Source organism: Triturus cristatus, chromosome 12 (genome assembly GCF_964204655.1).
Source record: "Triturus cristatus chromosome 12, aTriCri1.1, whole genome shotgun sequence".
Lineage (NCBI taxonomy): Eukaryota > Metazoa > Chordata > Amphibia > Caudata > Salamandridae > Triturus > Triturus cristatus.
In genome coordinates this window covers 611,145,017-611,167,779 of record NC_140595.1, presented here as the reverse complement: position 1 = coordinate 611,167,779, position 22,763 = coordinate 611,145,017, and the positions used below count along the sequence as shown (strand labels likewise).

At 42.5% G+C, this 22,763-nt stretch overlaps 1 protein-coding gene across 2 annotated transcripts in view; it reads left to right on the top strand.

Moving 5' to 3' along the window:
* SPIRE2 (spire type actin nucleation factor 2) overlaps positions 1-22,763 on the top strand; it is a 256,806-nt gene that overhangs the window by 148,951 nt on the left and 85,092 nt on the right. For both annotated transcript variants that reach the window (XM_085638754.1, XM_085638755.1), the window contains exons 4-6: positions 5,108-5,191; positions 11,929-12,093; positions 22,643-22,729. In XM_085638754.1, coding sequence (XP_085494880.1) covers positions 5,108-5,191; positions 11,929-12,093; positions 22,643-22,729 — 336 coding nt within the window. The remainder of the gene's footprint in view (positions 1-5,107; positions 5,192-11,928; positions 12,094-22,642; positions 22,730-22,763) is intronic.

The window sequence follows — 22,763 nt, the reverse complement described above, 5'->3', positions numbered from 1 at the left end:
TATGAGGTTTTCTGTGTTGAGGAGTGCAGCAAGTCTATAAGCTTGCACTGTTGTAGACCTTTTTTCTGGTTTGGGTACCACCACTACATTTGACTACATAGATGTCAAAGCCCTACCTGATTCTGCCATTGAGATACACAATTTATTCCTTGTTTGGTATAAAGATTTTAAAAAAACTTCCCTGTGAATTCATATCACAAGATTGTTCTGGGAGTGTCTGGTGAATCGTTAAGTTGTAGGAAATCCCATATTCCGGCTCTGATTTCTCCCCTCATGGCTGCCTCCTGCAGCGAGTGTTTCTCCGAAAGCAAGTCGTCCCTGGAGCTGGATGTTAAAATACAAATTACACCTGTGATGTAGGTGTGACGTGCAATTGAAATTGAGGCGCAATCTGAGATTGTCACCTGAGATCGTGATTGAGCCAATGTCAGCTTTCCCCACTCCCACCACTAGAAAGAGAACGTAAATCTATTCCAGAGTAAGAGTGGCGCACATGGAAGTGTAAAGTGTATTCTCTTTCTACTTGGTAAGTATGTCTCCACATGTCTAACGCCCTCATAATCTGTAATTTTTCCCCTGACTCTTGTGGAATAACTACAGAGTCTCTGGCACACATTCCTGACTTGCCTGGATCTCTGATCCTCTAAGCTTTCCTAGCACTGTTTGCATGAACCAGTCATTATCTTGGTTCGGGCTGTGCAATATTATTGTCACCGTCTCTGACCCCGCTCTCCCATTAACAAGTGCGCTTCTACAAGTATTGTCCATGATGGATTCCTGAGCTATAAATGCCAGCATGATGCACAGTAATACGGTGCCCACTTTGCTTTGGTTGGTGACATGGCATGTACGTTTTTGGTGTATTGCTTAGTGACGACACGAAATCCAGAGTGGCTCTGTTGCGTGCTTCCTGACGTTTTATGCCCCTCTAGCCTCTTACCTCGACACAGCAAGAGTTTGCGCTCTCAGAGTGATGTCTAGTAGCATTCCTTCTTAAGTCTTGCATAATGAGTTCATCGGCTCAGCTTGTTTAACCATTCAGAGGCTCCTCTGCACCAGCAGTCTGCATCAGCTAAGTACCTCCTTCTTCGCAAAAGCTTTGTTTTCGCCACCTCCATGAATCATATCTCTTGTTGTTGTATTGTGCTTGGCCTATAGATCCTGGGAATCCCAGTATTGCAAGGCCACTGCACATCTCCATGACATGGTGATTCAATCCAATGGTCTAATCTTTGGCCGCAAGATAACTTCCATCGGACTCAGATCTTTTTCTCCGCTAGCACTTTTACCAGTGGACGGAAAGCCTTTTTCTTAGTAGGGTATTTTGCTAGAGGCCTTCGAACAAGATTATTCTGTCCCCATTAAAGACCTGAGGTTCCTAAGACCTGGATTCTCGCACCAGGCTTTCTTTTTGTAGAGAGGATGACATCTGTGCCAGTATGCCTCTTGGTCACTTGTCTGTGCTACCTGTTTTGCCCTCCCAATACCAACTTCCTCATCTTCCTTTATGCCCAGGTCTTGTGGGAATAGGAGTTTGATATTGTCTGAAAATGTCTTCTTTTTTCCTACTTTCCATTTCAGATTCCGATGTTCTCCTGTAGCTCGGTTTTTTATAGTTCTTAGCAGTTGCCCTGCGGTACCTGAATTTGCCAGTTTGTTTGTCATATCCTGCATGTGTTTGTCTACTGTTGCTGCTAGAATGCTCTTTTTTTCTTTGAGCAGCTCTTCTAGCCTGGGTCCTATTCAGATTACACCCGATCATAGAGATGCTAGGGCTTCATTCAAGCTTTGGCGGTCTTCCGGGAGCTCTTGTTCTAAATCATCTTTCCATTCTTTCTGCATGCCTTTCAGGGTCTCTTTAAGGTTGTCTCTGAAGAGAGGTGTTGGATCTTTAGAAAGGCATTTGTTGCCCTGTTTGTCTCTTTCCTTGGGCTGCTGGGCACCTGGTACACTGATCCGTTTTTCACTCTGACCTTTTGGAGTTGTTTTGGGTCGCATCGGGCAGCCGGACTGCAGACCCAATATGAGTCACAAAAGCCGAACTGTGCGAGGGGGATTTTAGCTGTTGCCAGCTGTTTTTCTAACATTCTCTGCAATGTGAATGCCTAAGCACCCCCAGCCAGTCTTTTAATTTTCTGTATCTCCCACTCTAGTTGTGGTTGTGTGATTGATCCCGAATTCACCACCTGGTGCTTTCCAAATGTGGCCTGCTCAGCCAGGACCCAGGGTCTCTGAGGAGGTGGGATTTTCGCAGAAGTCTCCTGTCCTGGGCCTCTCTCTCTCACCGCTTACCATATCAGCTTGACTAAAGTGTTGCCCTGCCTCTGCCACACCAGGAGTTCGGCATAAGACAGTGTCCCACATGTGCAGTGTTCAAGGGTCCACCCCTACTTCTGCATCCTTCTCTCTCTTCGTCACCATCCTTCACTTGTCAGGGAGATACTTTCCTAGCGGTGGCATCTCACGAAATGATGGGGCCCCCTCTGCAGAACATAAAGAGAGGGCCTCCTGACTCTTCCATATCTCTTATATATAGGTCTTGGGATGGATGGGGTCCCCTAGAGGGTTGAGGGGCCCCCTAGAGGGTTGGGGGGGGCATGCCTAGCAGGGGCATGAATTACGCCCCTCATTCTGAGTAACAGAGGTCGGGAGGGTCCACTTCTGTCTTCGCGGTTAGCTGAACCTACGCTCCTCCTTATCTCGCCATTGGGATGGCTGTCAGTGATCCCCGTTGCCACTCACCGGCAATGGCAATGTGTATCTTTGGAGAGTCATTGCAGACAGTGGGAAAGGCCACTAGTGTAGGTGATCCACTGCCCCACTGGAGAGTGATCCACCATGCTCACAGTCCCACCAGTAAGCCTTTTTTAGAGTTTATCAGCCTTCAAACTAACCAACAGAAGAAAACACTGGAAAAAACTGAGAATAACACTGCTTGGCATAAATTTGCCGTGTACTGTCGTGAATTTCCACGATAACACCACTTCACGGCCATGGGTGTACAAGTTAAATGCTCAGAGCCATTCAGCTTTAACCGACGTGTCATGCAAAAAGGTCTCCTCGCTCCAATACTGTACAACATGTCTGTGAACGGCATGTCTGAAGCAATACTGCTAGCTATTTCCAAAGTACTGTATGTCACCTTCTACTGCCCTCCAATGTTTTCGGAAATGTAGTGTTAATGTAAGGATTTAAAACAAGTTCGTTAATATATCTTTAAAATAATGTGGGTAAGTCACACCGTCCCTGTCCACAAGAGTACTTAGAGCACCATTTACTGGAACAAGTCTATTGCACTCCAGAATGCAGGTCAGTTGCCAGGAGCAAACAGAGTTTTCTACAATTATTTGCCTTTTTTAATGAAAAATCACTTATTAAATCGACTTTTAAGTTTATTTCAACACGAAATTAGTCAATGATTATCAGTCAAAACTTTATTCACCAATGTGTTTGTAATATTCTAAATATCGAATAGCGATCTGTAATTTTATTGATTTCTGAGAGAATGGTTCTCCTTCGTCAAGATCTGCCCAATTAATTTTATGATCGCCTCAAGGAAGAATGTTATCTGTATACAGAAAAATATATAGAGAAAATGATTTTTTAGGTAACCATTAAAGAGTCTTCACAAATTGTTCTTGTATAAATAGGACCAATCCACTACGTTAACTGTAGAACTTAACATAAAAAAGACATTTATTTATTGAAGCTTCTCTAAATGTAAAAAAAAACATATGCCAGAGTATAACTTGTAGTATAACTCTCAAAAGTCTGTTTCTACATACAATTTTTCAGCGTGGCGATTGCACTGTTTGCCTTTACCTTTATAGTGATGAGCGCCACCTTAAGTCACCCTTAGAAGGAAAGGCGCGGCCACACGATTCACAGGCATGCTCCTGAGACCCAAAGCAAAACTGTGCCTCACTTCTTGGTCCAGTGTCTTCTCTGCGGACAAACAGAATAGCACAGTTGAACACGGTTTCGACCGGACAATCCCAGTAAGCAGCCATTTGGTCTTGCAGAACTAGGTAACCGAGTAAGGACAGTGACATGCAGGTTGCTCTATCTTACCAATGGACGTCGATTCACCAAAATGTCAGTAATAGTGAACGTGACACCATGAACCCTTTGACCCCCAATTACACCACAGGGTTGACTTGTGCTAACCATAACACCTCAGCAGCCTCCTGACTCACACTGGGTTAGGGGAAGGGCAAGGAGTGAAAGGTACAGAAAGTAAACAGAGCTCGTAGACCCCCTGAGGGGCCCCAGGATAGGGGAGATCTAGGATTTGGGTTGGGGAAACACAAGCAATGAAGACTTAAGACACTGGAAGAAGGAGACACAAGATCCTGGGGAAGGAAAGCATGGAGACTGGGCCAGACTTGGGGACTGAAAGATGATGGACACATTGCAGAAGGGACATCCTACCAAACAAACTCCTGTCTGGAGGAAAGTCCACACCACAGCCCAAAGCCTGAAGAACACATGCTCCAAAGAACCTACAGTGCTACAAGGCCATACCAAGTAACACAACTTAAGAAAATAACTACTGGACCAATGTTGTGGTGCATACCATAGTTTCAGCGCCGGGACACTCTGAGTAGCAGTGTGCTCTATAACACTACGCATTCATTCATTCATGTCTACAGTGTCTTATATTGGCTGTAAATTGCAGCGAAAGGATTGGGTCCATTTTGTTGAATCAGAGAATAGGTTACATTTTTTGTTAATTCTACTGTGGGTTATTTCAGACAGAGAGCAGTAGACTTTTATTCAGGTATTGAGACTGAAACTGTATAAAAACATGAAAAACCTTGTTATCTTTAAATATAATTGACATTCAACTAGAAATCAGAGGGATCATTTTTATGGATAGAAATTGCAAATTAAGCGACCTAGTAACACAAATCAAGTGCACCATCCAATTGAACACTAAATTGTCCTCAGTGCATCAGCGCTGCAGTCCTGGGTGTCTTGTAGCTGATTTAGTTCCCCGCGCACCCTCGACATTAAGGTAGCCAAGGCTTGTTGTTTAATTTGCGCTTGCTGTACTTCTGAGGGAAGATTAACTGCTTACTTCGAGTTCTTTACGATGCTTTTGCAGATGCTGAAAAAGCTGAGGGCTGGCGAAGAAACATCACAAGACACAACATATGCAGATCTGGATACCTTGCGCAACACGGATTGGGTAACGTAGACATTGTTGCATTGCCCTTAAATATAAGACAGGCCCTATGGAATGGCTGGTCACTGCACTGTGTAGGGAGCGTAGCTGATATCTATACAAAAGTCATATTTGTCAGAAAGTGTTATTACATTCCCAAACTACTTGAAACCTTCTTCTAAGATTAGAAGTGGCCAAGTGCTGACATGACATCAACGTATGAGTTTTTCCAATAGCCTTATATCACATCAACTCTTTAGGTCTGGCATTATCCAAGACCTTTTGATTTGACTAAATTTACGAAATTTCTATGTATAATATATTTAGAGATGGGGCTTTTAGTGAGCTCTCTTCATCAATTGGTCTGTTGTTGTGTCATTCACATTTTTCTTCCACCCACTACGGAATACGGCATAAGGCTGTGGCTCATCCCACTTCAGCCACTAGCTAACTGAATTGTGAGGGATGGCATTCCGTCCTTACCCAAGGAGCACATCCACACACAAAGTAGTTCCCTTCAGTTCCAGAGTTGGTTTTTACTTTATTATTACGTTAGTGTGTACATCAGTGTTTAGATCCTGACGTGATAACCGTTGTTTTCTATCTGCTCATGTTGTGTATGATGTGAGAACAGAGCACATTCTAACTTTACCAGTTTCTGTCTGCTGCTCATGATGTTGCAAATTCCTTGTGTAAAACAATTTATTTTGGATTCTGAGACCCTGTATGTCCTGAATGTATGACTTTCTACTTTGTATTCACTGCTCATGTGTGTCTTGCGTACAGAGACAATTAACTATTGTTATTAATTGAAGCTGTACCATGTATTCCAATTTCCTGTCCTATCTATATATGCAACCATTTCTCTCTATATATATCCCTATCTAGCCATCTCTTCTGACTTATCTTTGAAACACTATCTATTTGTCTATCTATCTGTCTGTCTATCTATCTATCTAGCACTCTATCTGTCTATCTGTCTATCTGTCTATCTATCTATCTATCTATCTATCTATCTATCTATCTATCTATCTATCTATCTATCTATCTATCTATCTATCTATCTATCTATCTATCTATCTATCTATCTATCTATCTATCTATCTATCTCTCTAGCACACTGTCTGTCTATTTATCTATCTGGCACTCTGTCTATCTATCTATCTAGCAGTCTGTCTGTCTATTTAGCACAGTCTATCTATCAAGCACCCTATCTGTCTGTCTATCTATCTAGCGTTCTATATGTCTATCTTTATCTAGCACTCTGTCTATCTGTCTATCTATCTATCTATCTATCTATCTATCTATCTATCTATCTATCTATCTATCTATCTATCTATCTATCTATCTATCTATCTATCTATCTATCTATCTATCTATCTATCTATCTATCTATCTATCTATCTATCTATCTATCTATCTATCTATCTATCTATCTATCTATCTATCTCTCTATCTATCTAGCTATCTATCTATCTAGCACTCTGTTTGTCTATCTATCTAGCACTCTGTTTGTCTATCTATCTAGTACTCTGTCTATCTATCTATCTATCTATCTATCTATCTATCTATCTATCTATCTATCTATCTATCTATCTATCTATCTATCTATCTATCTATCTATCTATCTCTCACTCTGCCTGTCTATCTATGTAGCACTCTGTCTGTCGGTCTGTCTGTCGGTCTGTCTATCTGTCTATCTGTCTATCTATCTGTCTATCTGTCTATCTGTCTATCTGTCTGTCTATCTGTCTATCTATCTGTCTATCTATCTATCTATCTATCTATCTATCTATCTATCTATCTATCTATCTATCTATCTATCTATCTATCTATCTATCTATCTATCTATCTATCTATCTATCTATCTATCTATCTATCTATCTATCTATCATGCACTCTATCTACCTTTGCAACCCTATCTATGATTGAAAGCCTCTCTAGCTACCTATCTAGCTCTGCAACCATATATATTTATCTGTGTAAACTCATCTATCTACCTTTCAACCACATCTATGCAACCCTATCTATTTATGCAACTCTATCTTTGTAACGCTATCCACCTTTACAACCCTATCTATATTTGTGAACCTATCTATCTCTGCAAATCTATATTTGCAACTCTATCTATTTGTAACTTTCTCTATCTATGTAACTCTATCTATCTATCTATCTGTCTATCTATCTATCTATCTATCTATCTATCTATCTATCTATCTATCTATCTATCTATCTATCTATCTATCTATCTATCTATCTATCTATCTATCTATCTATCTATCTATCTATCTATCTATCTATCTATCTGTCTATCTATCTGTCTATCTATCTATCTATCTATCTATCTATCTATCTATCTATCTATCTATCTATCTAGCTTTGTAACCTTGTCTAGCTTGGCAACCATCTATCAAGCTATCTTTGCAAAACGTGTTACCTATCTTTCCAACCCCATCTATCCTTCTTTGCAATCTTCTCTATCTCTTTATAATAAAGATCTACACAAACATTACACACATTGATGTGCTTGATGGCTAGAAAAAGCTTGCTCCAAGATTAGAATTGTACCAGAAACAATATGACTGCCTGATTGACCACAGCAACGGCTGCACGTTTCTCCATCAGCTATTTAATGGAAGATAAGGGATCTTTTCCTGACTCAATTGAATTTGGGTCACATGCGATCAATTGACCCCTGCTTCTGATTGCAAGTCATTGTGATCCACTCTTCCCCAATTGTGGGCAAAAGATCGCAGACTGTCCAAGCCAACAGATCCTTGGGCCATCTTTTTTATGGAAAGTAAAGTTCAGAACGTGGGCCAATTTGTTTTATCCGTTATTGTTTATTTTGTCTGTGTCCTGGTGGGAGTCTCTTCCATTCAGTCTAGTTTGGCATTTTTGTCTCCTAATATTTTTGTTATATTGTCTTTAGCGCAGCTCTTACTTTTTTATTTTTCTGATATCCTCTTAACTAACCAACACTGTGAGTGTTATCTCTTTTGATTCAAGACTCACTACCCCAAATTCACTCATTAAGAAGCTTCTAAACACATCTCGTCCTGTTGTTTGGCGGTTTCCTAAATAGAGAACACAAGTAAAAGTCAAGAACTACAAATGCAATCAAGTCATAAAACAGGAAAGGAAACACAATAAAACAAAGACAAAGCACCTTGCAAAGAGAAAATGCTAAGACACAGGTTTTGCAGATGTTGGTATATAAAGTGTATCTTGAGAGAAAATATTTAATATTTTTGGCAGTACCTCAAATGACCTTATCATGCTGTGATCTATAGAGTAAGGTAGCATTTGTAGAGCACTGCATAGCCCTGATGAGGCCCTGAAGCACTTGTGGGTGTATGAGTAGGAGACTGCTCAGTTAATTGTGCTTGCTTGGCAGTGTATTTATAGTATGCCATGTATGGGAAGAGTTTTGGGGTCTTGCTTGAGTTTGGGCAAGGTGCTCCAAACAAATTGTGGCAAACTAGTAGCGGTGCTACCAAATGAAGTGACGAGAATAGGAGTAAGCAATACCAGCACATTTTCTTTATTCTTCCCATATTAGTGTGTTGGCTAATGTTTTTTTGTGGAGGTTGCAATGGCGAGGAATGGCCTGTATCAACAGCATTTGGTGTTGTGGATGAGGCATGGAGGGGTGCTCCCAACATGTCATGGCAAGTTTTTGTTTCACTAAAGCATGGTCTGTCATAGGTTCTGCTGTGCTGCATTCTTGAAATTTGGTCTTATACTTGTATCTATGCCTTGGGTGCATTGGAATACTGGGGTTGACAGAGTTGCGCGTTATCCTCCTCTAAGAATAAGACCATCATCGGAACTACCACACCTTTACTATGTTCCAGAATTCCTGATGGTCCTTGATGATCCAACTGCTGAATTAAAAAGTACACCGAACTTCATTTTCTTGAAGGACGGGACACTTAGGAGGCGGACTAGTCTTGTTATGGGCATATCAACAAACTTTCAACCGGATGAAGTTTGCTCTGACACTGTGAATGGCCTTACGGGCAATGCAGGGAGCATTGAATGAGCTGCTTCTAGCCATGGGCTAATAATAGAAAGCCCATAAGGCTAGAGTGATGTGATTGCGCAGACAGGTGCAGCAACTGTTGGGCGACTGCATTTACAAGTCTCTTTAGTTTTTGGGCCTGATTAACGTTATCATGTTGTCCATAGGTGCCTTCTTCCTCCCCCCCTTCCACGTTGGTCCTGATGAAGACCCTCAGTTGAGGCACAAAGTGTCCTGTTGTACATAGGGGTCGAAACGTCAACAGTATTGTTCTTTTGTTTTTGTCGGAAATAGATGACAGAGATTATATATCTGCATCCACTCTATTATGTTATGATTTGCCATAGTTGTAATTGCCAGGTGTCTGACTGGATAGGTTAAAAACATTGGCTGTTGATGTATAAAATGTACACCACCTTCCCTTCCCACATCACTATCACAAGTCCTTCCTATGCACTTGTCACCCCACTTTCTGTGCACCAATCTTTAAACGTTTAAACGTGAAATGTATTGTGTTTTTTTACTCGATACATTCTTGTTTTGTGATGAAATAAAATCACAATCATTCTTTGAATGGACATATGGTGATGTCGTATTTGGATTAAATAATCAAGATTAATTCTAATCTGTTATGTTGTGCAACTGTTCACCACTGTAACACACAATTTTTGTACCAGCTCTAAATCAGGCCCTGCCATGTATAGATTGCTTGCTTCGTCTAGGCATGACAGGACCACAAAGTTTATGTCTTGGACCATTTTTGGGAATCTCAATGAGGAAAATTATGGCGCATGGTGAAAAAGGTACTTCTGATAAATTGATTTACTAGTGGCAAAAGGGGAACAGTTGGAGACCAGTCTCGCTGACAGGATTTTTACTTTGATCGCAGTGGTTGGTGGTGAGCTGCGCTCCGCAGGTGTGGAGTCTTGTGTGGAACCATCTAGGTAGCTGGTGATGATGTGGAAAAGAGTTTATGATTATGGTGGAGGTGAGAATGCTCAGTTTTTCAGAGAGGTGGAAGACAAGGCCGTTTAGCATCTGTTGTTGTGTGAAATAGAAACCTGCATCAAAGATTGACTCAAATTTCAGTATTAGTGCAACAACTCAATTCCTGTCGACTGATGTCTTTGGACAATAGAGTCCAGTTGGACAGCAGGTGGATTCTACTCTTCTCCCGGGCAAGAAATACATTTGGTGATGTAAAGGCTGGTTGTTTTCTAACATGAAACTGGATATCTGATTGAAGCAGCTCTTGACGAGTTTACTGATAAATGGGCCAGTGGAGATTAGGCAGCAACTGACCAGATTTTGTGGACTGACAACTTCTTTCTTTGTGATGGGTTTGATGATCTTTGGGTTTTAGGAAAGCTGCTTAATCAAAGGGTTCGCTTAAGTTTGATCTAGGCAGGATAGCAGAGCAGCACAGCCTCACTGTTTACTGAAAAGGCAGCTCCCTCCAAGAAGCCAGCAGAGGTATGGTTGTGATATTTCTATAGCATTTACATAGCCGAAAGGAAGCAGAGTGATGTACAGGGTCAAAGACGAGCATACAATCAAGTGATAGGAGAGGTAGTTGGTTTGTGGACTGTTAATGCATTGTGTAGTATGTTTTACAGAGGTGTATCTTCCTACTCTTTCCTAAATTAGAGCAGCTTTGGCTCAATCCTGATGGATGCAGGGATGTTGTTCCGGATCCGGGTGCATAGATGAAAATGGCCTGCTGCCTTGGTTTTTGTGTTTTACACCTCTTAGTCAGCAGTCTGAATGTGTCCTGGCTGATGGTGTGCCAAGAACGACCAAAATGGTGAGCTTGTCTGCAAGGTAAGTGGGAATGATGGTTGTGATAGCTTTGTAAATGACACAGCTAGTTTTAAAGATTGGGCGGATTGACAAGGGGAGCCAGCGGAGTTCCATCTGGATGGGGCTGATGTGATCACATTTCTTCAGTCTCTGGATGAGACATGATGCAGCATGTAGGATCTCATTGAGGAGTGCCAGTCTAGAGTTTTGGAGGCCACAGAGCAAGGCGTTACCACCATCTAGATGCGAGAGTATGAGGGCTTCACTCTCTTTAGAACAGAGTGCTCGGTATCAGGCATTCTTCATTTGTTTGCCAATATGTTTCTTGAGGGTGAAGTTAGTATCTAGAGGGAATCCAAATGACTTGGTATTGAGTGAAAATTGGGGTTCAAAGCTGTCAAGCGTAATGTCATTGACACAGGTTTGTACTGTTTCTTGTTAATTGTTCTTGGCAAATAACAGGAACTATTTTTTGGCTGGGTTGAGCTTCAGGTAGGCACAGGAAAATTGTGCAGGCAGTGACTGAGGTACTGAATGCTTGAAGCTGAGGGGGTTTCCAGGTAGAGTAATGTATCATCAGCATATTGGGTACTCTTGAAGCTATCATATGTGAGTACTATAACCGGTTGGCTATGACCCTTCTCCATAAGCCTTTCCAAGCCACAGCCACTTGGTAAATGTCAAAAGGCCCTATCAACGAATTAAATTTGCCTTTCACATACACTGGATCACTTAACAGTAATTGCTTCCTGGGTGTTTTTACCACCTCATTGTGTGCTCATTAGTGGTCAACATGTCTTAATTTCTAAAACTGTCCATCTTGCAGTTGCTTTTCTTTCTTGAACTGCCATGAGTCTGTCTTCAAGACTGATCTATGTGTGAAATGTGTGCTCACTTAGCAAGATGATATGTTGGCTTCTTTTTTGTGACTTCACAGGCACGGCTGTGGGTGCAGCTGATGAGGGACCTGCGCCAGGGTGTGAAACTAAAGAAGGTCCAGGAAATGCAGTTCAACCCCCTACCCACTGAGTATCAGCTAACACCCTTTGAGATGTTGATGCAAGATATCCGGGCACGCAACTATAAACTGCGCACAGTAATGGTAAGTTGTGAATGCAATGTCATGTGCTCTTTGGAAGTTACACCAGGGGCCCTTTTACGTATAGGATGCACTTTCCCTTCAAACAGGTGCACCAGGCACAACCAGGGAGAGTGCGTCCTATTAGGTTGAATGCACTGCCCTCAGGGCAGTGGCAAACGTGTGCCACCCTGGGGGCAGCGCATTAAAGTGAAATACAGAGCGGCTGATTCAAAGCTGCTCCGTGTTTCACTGTGCAGGCGGCACCTGACTGCATTTTGAAAAAGGGAAAGAGATGCCCTTGCAGGCAGGTGCAGTGAGTGACTGAACCCACCTGCAAGGGGATGTGTGGGGGGTCCATAGGACCACCATGACCCCCTCCAGAAGGCTGCTATTAGGGGGGTGCACTTACAGTGCGCCACCTATTTCCTACTTTGTACTTTCAATTTTTACCAGCTTTTACATGCTGGTGAGATTGGAGAATTGTGAGCTCTGGTGATTTGTACTCTAAATATGTGTTAGTGCTAAAATGAGAACAAATACAGTTTGCACACATTTGGCACTAACACCAGACTCTAAATGAGGGCTGTAATGTAATGGGAACCAGGAATGGGACATCACTTACCCAAATTTTGAAGCACAATGTGTTGAATAAAACACTCCAGACCAGGATGTCAGAGATCCCAGCCACACACAGATCCATTTCACCTATGGATAAATGCAAAAGATTTCTCAGGGTTCCCCCCCAAATTCTAGGTACCATGTGGACATAGGATTAGATTTACAAATTAAAAACGGTTGATACAGAAAAAGCTACTTACCTTTGATAATTTTTTTCTGGTGAATACTCTATCCACCAAAATAGGCCTAATGCAACTGTCCTTTTTTAGAATGAAGAAATATCATGAGTAACAATCACCATCTTTCTCTGAGTTACTAGCCAGTACCTTTGGCATGCAACAGGCGTACCTCCTGTAGTAGGTTTGACCAATGTTCTATTGAAATTTGTTCCAGTGTGGGAGGAATATTGGGTAGGCAGGAGAGAAAAGGTAGGGCAGAAATGCTGAATCCTTCTCTGTACTTGTTGAGATGTGCTGCTGAGGGCAAACAACAGAGGTTTATTGGCCGTTGTAGCAGAGGAAGAGTGGAAAAACTAGGGTCCCTTCTGGCCCTCAAGTTGCCTGCTGGATCACGATCACCAGTCCAGAAAGAACTGGGCTTTTTGCTGCATCACTTGTTGGTAAGGCTGCCTCTGCCGATATGCCAGTCCTCTGGTGTAGCCCCTACATTTCTGGAACTGGTGAGGAAATTGTTTGGCAGGGGTCAGCAGTCCCAAAGAATGGGCTGTGGATCTGCTATCCTTAAAGTGTTTCAAATTAGAGATCCACCAAAGTGTATGTCCATTAGCAAAGCCTGTACATCACTGGAGAACCAATAGACCTCAGTGAGGTTTGCCTATGAAGGACAACCCGGGTACCCACTACCCTACCAATGCATTACTTGGTCGCATTCTGCAGGGCATGTATCATGTGAGCTAGAAAGGCCTTAATATCCCCCCAGACTGCCAGCAAGACCTCGCTGACCATATCCCAAAATGCATGTTTGTATCGACCAAACAGACATATGGCATTTACGGTTAACGGTACCAACTTGACAGGGGAAAACATATGCTTGCAAAAGATGTTAATCTGGAGAATTGGTCCAAAATGAGTTAGGGTTCACCCTACTGGTTGAGATCTGAACAATAAGGCTATCTGCAGTGGGGTGCTTCTTGATAAAATCTAAATCACTCGGCACCAGTCTATGTCATCTACTCCTCTGCCTGTTCACAGGACAGGATCATGATTTCGAGCAGGTAGTATTGAAGTATCTTTGAGAACATCATTGAATGGGAGCAACAGCACGGATATTGCCAGTGGCAGGCAGTTGTAATTCCAGCACTTTAGCTGCCTTTCGAACCACCACTGCAAATTAGCACTTTCTTCAATTGATTGCCCATGTGAGTCAAACTGTTTCTCAGGGAGATTATCAAGCCCCTTGGCATTTTGCAAATCAAGGTATAAGGTATCATCAGTATAATAAGGTGGGAGAAAGCCATTCTTCTTCCCATCATCATCATCATCATCATCATCAGTATCCTGGGGTGCACACTGCAGAGGGTCAGAATCGGAACCAAAAACAGAATGGAGCCACTGCAGATAGCTTCAAAGCAGTAGTGGCACAGGGTTAGAGTCAGGCCGCTTGACAACAGGTGATACTTTTGTAATCTCATGGCACATCAGTCGAGCACGTGTTGACATCAGTTTGGGATCTGACATAGGCACCAGCTCATTCGTCAGCGCCAGTGGCACTGGGACCGGTGTTGGGTGGTGGGGACCAGTGTGGGGCTCAGGGACATGGTGGAAGGGTGTACCAGATTCGAGACAGGCCATTTAAGGAGTTCTGAGGAGAAAGACAGTGCCAGGCACAGACCCGCCAGCAGTAACCCGACTGTAGGCCCTTGCAGTTCCACAGGGCCATAAGGTCCGGCAGATGGAAGTAGAGGCGCAATTAATATTTGTAGCATGTCCCCTTCCAAGGACCTCGATGTGCTGCAGGTTGACGATGACCTGAGAAACGTACCTAAGGACCAACTGAGGAATCGGCTCCAGGGCTGGTGGCCTCAATGCAGTTCGACTCACATCTTGATGTCCTCATGCCTTTTATCTGGAGTCAGAGTGGCCAAATGGGGTTGAGTCCAGGTCTGCTTTTTTAGGTTTCATTTGAACTTGGACTTAAGAAAGGACTTTGAGCAGAAAGTGGAAAGGTCATTGGAACAACCCGTGACTAGGCCTATGACTTAGAGTGGGATCTACATGAAGGCAGCAACTTCTTCTTGTGTTCTGTCTCCTGGTGCATGAGGGTGCACTTATCACATGACTTTGAATCATATGCTGAGCCCAGGCATCAATGGCACACTGCATACGGGCCCATGCCTGACATCTGCTTCCTTCAGTCTTGGCACAGTTTGAATCTAGTTGATTTCAGTGGGAACATCATTCCCTATCACACTGAGGAAAAGTTCTGGAGTTATCTGAAAACTGACAACATCAGAGCAGTTCTCCGGATTCACGTCGTAAGACATGGAAAGAAAGCAACTGATAGCTATCTAGAGTGGCACTCACATGGGGCCCTGCTCTGTCCCTTCAGGGGAAATATGGGTTCAGCACGAAGCTATAGGACACCACCTAGCAGCTCACTGGGGCACTAGTACAAAAAATGTCCAGATCTAGGGGGGGATATTCTAAGGTGAGGAATCTGCAGTTAGAAGTATCCATTAGAAATATAATTCATTAGCAGCTGTGCAACAGGACCCCCTCATATTGTCTTCTTACCCTTGACCTGACTCTTTGCTTCACCCACAAGTCCATCCAGAAGCATCGGACCAACCCTCATTGATGCACTCATAACAAGACACTTCGTTCAAGACTGGCCCACCTCCTGACCATGCTGCAGCTCATGAAAATTCTAGTTGGCAGTACTTCTTAGCTATCAAGCTCTGGATCTTCTGGGAGCATCAGGAATTCTGGAGCACAGTACAAGTGTGGTAGAACAGATGCCTTTCTCATTCTTAGAGGAGGATAATATGCAACCCCACACTTCTAATGCATCTAGGACCTTACAACAAATATAATAGCGAAATTGTGGAATGCTGCATGACAGACTATTTTAGGCTATGCCTAAGTGCAGCTAAAAGCTTGCCGTAACATGGGGAACACCCCTCCAGGCCTCCACCCAGTATCTTGAGTTATTTATTCCATCATAAAAGTGCATGTTTAGGCGCTTTGAGTCTTCCTCCCTTTCCAGATATTGCACAACTCAATTGAAAATCATAATAAATTGTTCCTTCACCTTTGCAATTTTTGTGTAATAGTGATTACAGGGAACTTGTAGTTAGAAGGAAGAGAACGGCAGATTTTTGGTCCCTGTGACTGCAGCAGGAGCATGTGTTCCCGCCTGGTCAGTCCCAGAAGGATCCCAAGGCTAGTGCTAGCTCGGGTGATTCATGTATGAAGAGCGGAGCTCAGAGGTCATGGCTGTTGTAAAGTACACCTTAGGGACAGCAATCGCAGTGACAACAAGGAGTACAGGCCTGAAGGAAAGCAGACCATAGACCTTGTCTGACAGGGCATTGAGTGTGGAGGGTAAGACAGGGCAAATTCACCAGATCTCCCCAGCCAGGAGAATGAGGCACCCCTTGCAAGCAGAGGAACAGGTGCAGTTACAGGCAGTGGAGATGCTGGAAGTGCTCTGAATTTATAAAACTGGAAGCAGAGGAAGTTGGCCCACAAGATTGGTGGCGCAGTTAGTGGACAGAGGGGACTTCAGTGAGGAGGTCACATAGCCTGCCTGGCACAATAGGTGGAAGGAATAGACCACAGTGAAGGCATGAGGTAATGATCTTGCACTTAAGAACAACAAGAAGCCAATAATGCAACCTTTATGCAGGGGCACTCTGGGAAGAGTAAGGGCTGTGCTGTCCTACTTGACAGGGTGGGGTGGAAGTGGAAATGGCTAAGCCATAAACAGGACAAGGTAGTGACCAGCCAATGTGTTGTGGAAGTGAGGCTCCTCTCCCATTGTCAAACCATCAATAATACACGCACAAGACCTGAAGGGTGTGCAGAAGTGAGGCACCTGAGACTGATTCTCAGATGGATGGCCTTGGAGAAGGTGTTTCACCTGCCATCTGAGGCTCAAGGTGGTGCTGCCCCAAAGACACAGGAAGGAGCCACATAAATTAAAGCTAGGGCTCCAAGTGTGGTCTTTGACAGGTTTTTAGAGGCATGTCACATGAAGGTGGTGGACGGCACTAGCCCCCTAAGAAACTTGCCCTCGCAGCTTAATGGTAAAATAAGGCGAGCAATAGCAGAGGGGAATTACAAAGGAAGAGAAGATATGCGAAGAGTAGCAAGTAAGACAAAGGCAGTCCATTAACACCCAAGGACAGCTGAATCAAGGAAGAGAGATTCTCTTTAAGTAAGTACTTATTTTGACGACTTAGTCTGGTGTACGCTTCATTAATATTAAGTTCAGCCTCACGTTTCATGCACACATGGAATAGTTTCTACAGATGCACAGGGATATAATGAGACAATCACACATCAGAGACTAAAATGAGAGGGCAACATAAAAGAGCTGCTAGAGCAGAGAAGCTCCAACCGGAAAAAGACAGTTGAAGTATTGTGAGGATGAAAAAATGCCCATAGAAGTCCAAGATCCTGGCAACAATAAGGCAGTGATTAAGACCTTTACGCAGCAATTATATGTGGACATTATTTTGGAATCAGCACCATCGGGGAAGAGCTAAAGAAAGACTTAAAGATGCCAACATGGATTTTTCAGATTTGGGTAATAGAGTAAACAATGGATAAAGCACCTTGGATCAAAAAGAATTCAGAGCCCATACTTTGGAACTGGAGGAGCAGAAACAATCTTACAAGAAAAGCAAGAGGACCTTGAGAACAGGTGCAGATGGAACATTATCAGTACTAGAGGAGTTCCCAGGCGGGCAGAGATAATGACATCAAAAAATATAAGCAAGAACTGATTAGGCCATCTTGGAAACCAGAGACTGAACTCATATCCAAATTGACAGGGCACATCAAATTGCCTGTTGGTCCCACAAAACCTCAGTTCTCCTGGACATGCTAGTTCCTGTACACCACTTTGAAGACTAGGAGTGTATCATGGCCTTGTCCCATGGTGATTTAGAGGTGTCTTACAATGGTGCAGATATACACATATTTTAGGACCTTTTACAGGACATGCTAGAGAAGAGGAAAGCTTTCAGACTAGTGACATCCTTTTGAGGGCTTAAGGAGGCAAATAGAGATGGGGGCGCCAGTTCATAATCAACTTTAGCCTGCAAGAGAAACAGTGGTCTACAAGATCCCTAACAAATGCTCACAAGATTTTGGGAATGAGATGAAGGCTCAATCTGCTGTAGAGAAAGAGTAGTAGTTTTAATTACAGAGGTGTTTATTGAAAAAGGGCGGATGGGAAGAAAAATAAATGGCTTTACAGCAACATGATGTAATGTATCATGCAAAGTATGCCCCTGATACACTTAAGGGTTCTGCACATACTGCATTAAGGGGAACTCACAGCGATAAGGCCTATCTCTCACACAATGGTGACCATAACTACATATAATTCCAGGGCTTAAAAGCCCTGTCAAGCATAGTGAGGGAATTAGCTTAAATCCCCTTGGGTGTTTGCTTCTTACATTCTAATGAAAGCTGCATGCAAACTACAAAGGTTCCATACCTTCTCTTTCACTTGGAAGGAAGTTGCAGGGATGGGCATTCTTCTCATTCTTCTTTCTCGGGGAGTGGAATATATGTCCTGGCATCCCAGACAAAGAGAAAGGAAGGATACTGCTCAACGATGTGATGATTGAGGACTATTGTACCTATTTATCTCCCTAACATGGGATGAGAATATCGCCTTATGAAAGCTATGGAAGAAATATTGAGCAAACCCATGGGCCCTCATTAAGTGGCAGGTCACCTAAATTTGGTAACCACAGGCCACATATGGGAGCTTGGTTGCACTTTCATGCAATGGGGAGAAATAGACTTATGGAGGTGCCGCCATCCGTTCACAAAAGACTTCCTCCTTTACTCAAGGGCGCACTGAACTTATGCTAAGCTGGATGATCTCTTGGCAGACAAATGCCTTTTGCACATAGTGGAGGAGGTGGGCCGGGCATGATTAGATGGGCAGGTGTGAGATGTTCTTGCCATAGAAGTCATTGGAAATTGAACGATATATTGCTTAAGAATCCTGTAGTGCAAGAGAACATCAGTTCATCTATTAAGGATTACTTCACCAATATCTCAGTGGGAGAAGTGAGCACAGGAAACTTATGGGATGTCCTGAAGAAGGTGGTAAGAGGACAATTAATTTTTGAGGCAGATAGGGTCAAAAGAATGAGGGTGGCTGCAGCTGCCTCTGAGACAGGAGCTATGGTCTGAAAATTCGACATACAAGGCACACAATCACAATGGTTATTGTGAAAGGTTTTGATTCTGAGAGGGCAGGTTAGAATCTTTGAGATTAATAAAATATACTGCTTGATGACCAGGTTAGATTCACAATATCATATGGAAAGAAATAAAGTTGGAAAATTACTGTCTGTTAAACAAACTTGTTTCTTCATTGAGAGATCGATGACAAGAAGCAAGGTTACAGAAGAAGAGGATAAACTACACAGCTCGCAGCATTTTTCATAGGACTATACCCGGCTGAAGGTTTAGTAAAACATGCCGATGATCACAGATATGAACATAAAGGTTCTGGAGGCCTCAAAATCTAAAGATGTGGCGCTAAGGGTTATAATAGCCGCATATTTTCCAAGTCACCGAGCTCATTTGGGCTCTTAGCTGGCTTCTTTATGGTCTTTAGCTTACTAATGCTGAAAACTATACACAGACTATTCAAAGAGATACTATCTGGGGCAGCTCTGGTCCCAGCGGCTCTAGTCCCAAATATGAATGAGGTATTCAAATCTCATACATAGAAAACATATATTCTTCCTAAATCTTAATGGTACTCTTTGTTTTCCAAAATACTAGTGATGAGGTTAGAAAGCATTCTTCCTGGCTTGATTAAGCCAAATCAGGCAAGTTGTATTAAGGATAGGTAATCCAGTGCCAATACTAAAAATTCTTCATATTGTGGTTATAGCCAGAAGTATTTTAAGGGGAACTGTCCTCCTGTCAATGCTGATAAGGCGTTTGACAAGGTGGAAGTGCTACTTACAGCAGGGCTTGCAGACCTATTTGAATGGGGGTTCCTGGGAAATTATCAGCGCCCAGAAGCAAAAATTGAGGTCAATGGCAGGCTGCCGTGATCTCTCCAAGCAAAGGGCTGCTCAGATTGCCTTCGAACTGATTAGGATGGGATTGTCTCTAACTTTCTCTGGTTTGTCCATTGTTAAATGGGTGCAATCATCTTTTTCTTCTAAAGTTGTTTAAGTACCTTTGGGCCGAAGTACAGAAGAAGTGTAATTAGAGATTTTTTATTTGCCTGCATCTGCCATGACTTTAATCATAAATGTCTCTGAGAAGCAATTCAAGTCCCTGGAGCAGTTGCTATCGACCAAAGATCATCAAAGTGGTGTAAAAAAGAATACTGTGCCTAACTCCAATGAAGCTAAAATGTACCAATGGCCTTTCCTTTATTGCACTCAAAGAATTTGGAAACAATTCAATAAAATTTGACTTGCACATGCACTGTAAGATCCCGCAAGCATAAAAAGGTTCATAGCTGAATATGTTATTTTTCAACTTGCTACAACTTTGTTAACCCCTAGATCACGAGTAGATTTTTCAGATGCAATAAAGGGAACGTCAGCTATAACTGCAAACATAGAATTCACTTTTGGAAATGACAGAAGTTGTGTTTAAAATTTTTCTACATGGCATTTCTTTGATTGGAAGTGAGGAAACCTATCAAGATCCACATCCTTGCATTCTTTCCCTATCGTGTCCCTAATGGTTTTATTCAGAAAAAAAATAATCCATAGTGTCCGTTTTAAATTGACAGAATAGCTCCTCAGGGTCAGACACAGGAGTTTCAAGCCACAACTCTCTAATACGTAACATAATCTCTGTTAATTTACTTCCTTACCGTGCCAGTAGTCTCTCCACTTACAATTGCCCCATCTCTGATTCGCCATAAAGTAAGGGGCGTAAGAGAACGTCATGTGCATTAAACCTTTGTCTGTCCATGCTGGATTGAATACTTAATGAAATTTTGAAATATTATATTTTCTTAATACATTTTTACCTGTCCTCGCAGGATTATTATTGCATCCAATACAGAGTTCTTCAGAATACAGAACAAACCAACAGTGAAAAGCTTGGAGTATAAAAATTGGATCTTGTGTTATTTTTGTTCACTAGGGAAATTTATGTGCATGTTTTTCTATAAGGATTATTGAATATTGTACTCATGCTTAGCAATATCCATGACTTTTCATGGTTGTACTAATTGTCTATGAGGGTGCTGAATGCAGTACTATTTGAATGCATATTGATTTGACCTTAAGTATCTAATGGACAACAATCACCTTTGGTAGTAGAGTATCAGAACTGCGATAGCACCTCTATATTTACAATTCATCTGGGAATGTTTCTCACTAACTAAGTGATTCATAAAAGGTCAATTTGTGAGGTGTGGTATTTTGCCCATTTGGGTCCACTACTGCCACATACAGTCATTGCAGGTAATGAAACACGTTGATGAAAGAAGTAAGATCTGTTTAATAATTCTGGTTTCCTTCAATTCAAGCTGAGCTAATGAAATGAAAGCTGTGCCATTTCTATTTCCTTCTTCCATCATCCTGGCCCTTGTCCCGTTTGTGACTTGCTCAGATTACATTATTAGTGTTTGTGCATGCTGGCCCTAATTTTACAAATAATATACACATGACCACATATCAGTTCATTTGATGCTGTTTCATTATCAGCTTGAGTCAAAAAAACACACCTTGCTAACAATTACAACACTCTTTGCCTGTGGCATCCAACCCTTTACTCCTCCAGGCATTTTAACTCTTTTAGTCCTATTGTACACGCTCCCACCAGGTCTACAGTCTCTTCATTTACTTATTTCTCCATCACTGTATTGTTCCTCAAACACACATTTTGTTTCTCCGTACATTGCCCCTCGTCATTTTATATCTTCCACTCCATCTGAGCCGCTTCCTCTCCCCTTTTCTGGTCTGCTTTTCCCATGCCGCCTTCTTTCCTTCTCCACACTCCTTTATGTCCCAAGGTCCTGTTGCTGACCTGAACCATACTCTCTCGTCCCACAGGTGATGTTCTTTGTCACTTATGTAATTCAAAAACTCACCTATATTTTGTCACTACGAAGATGATTTTGCCTATTAGGAAGAAGAAGAAATGAAGTAGAAAATTCCTTATTCTGGGGCTGGTGCTAGCAAAGCATAGGGTAGTAATAGGGTGGCTGTTGTCGAGAGCACCGACAGTTGCTGATTGGCTGCAGGATATGGCTGAGTGGACGAACGCTGAAGGGAGCCACATGAGTAAGACACGCCAGGATGATAAACTGGCGGATGACCTACGGGCTTGGGCAGCGATGCTCTCAGAGTGACATGGAACGAGGGGTAGATAAGGTTGCAGTAGACACTATGAGGGACTTTCACCTTGTGCTCTATGTATGCTCTGCTTGCATTTTTGTCTTTTGATCCATTACGTCGACCCAGCACTGTACGTATTTATCCTACAAAGAAGGTGTTAGAGCCTGCGGAGGATTGTGGGGGGGATGTTTGGGGGAGAGTGGGGACTTTAAGAGAAGTTCTGTTTGATGTGATACGATGCATTTTAGTCAAATCTGGTAATGTACTTTTGGAAATGCCAATAAAAATCTATACTTCAAAAAGAAGATGATTTCCCAACCCTTTCTCTATTCCTAACCTTAGCTGTACTCTCTCATTCCACAGGTGGATATTTCTCGGTTTCCTCTTTAAGCTACACCTCATCTGTACTCTCTCATTCCACAGGTGGATGGTGATATCCCTCCAAAAATGAAGAAAGATGCCCACGAACTAATTTTGGACTTTATAAGGTCTCGACCACCTCTCAAACCGGTAGGGCTTTTTACATCTTTGAAAGGTTGTTTTT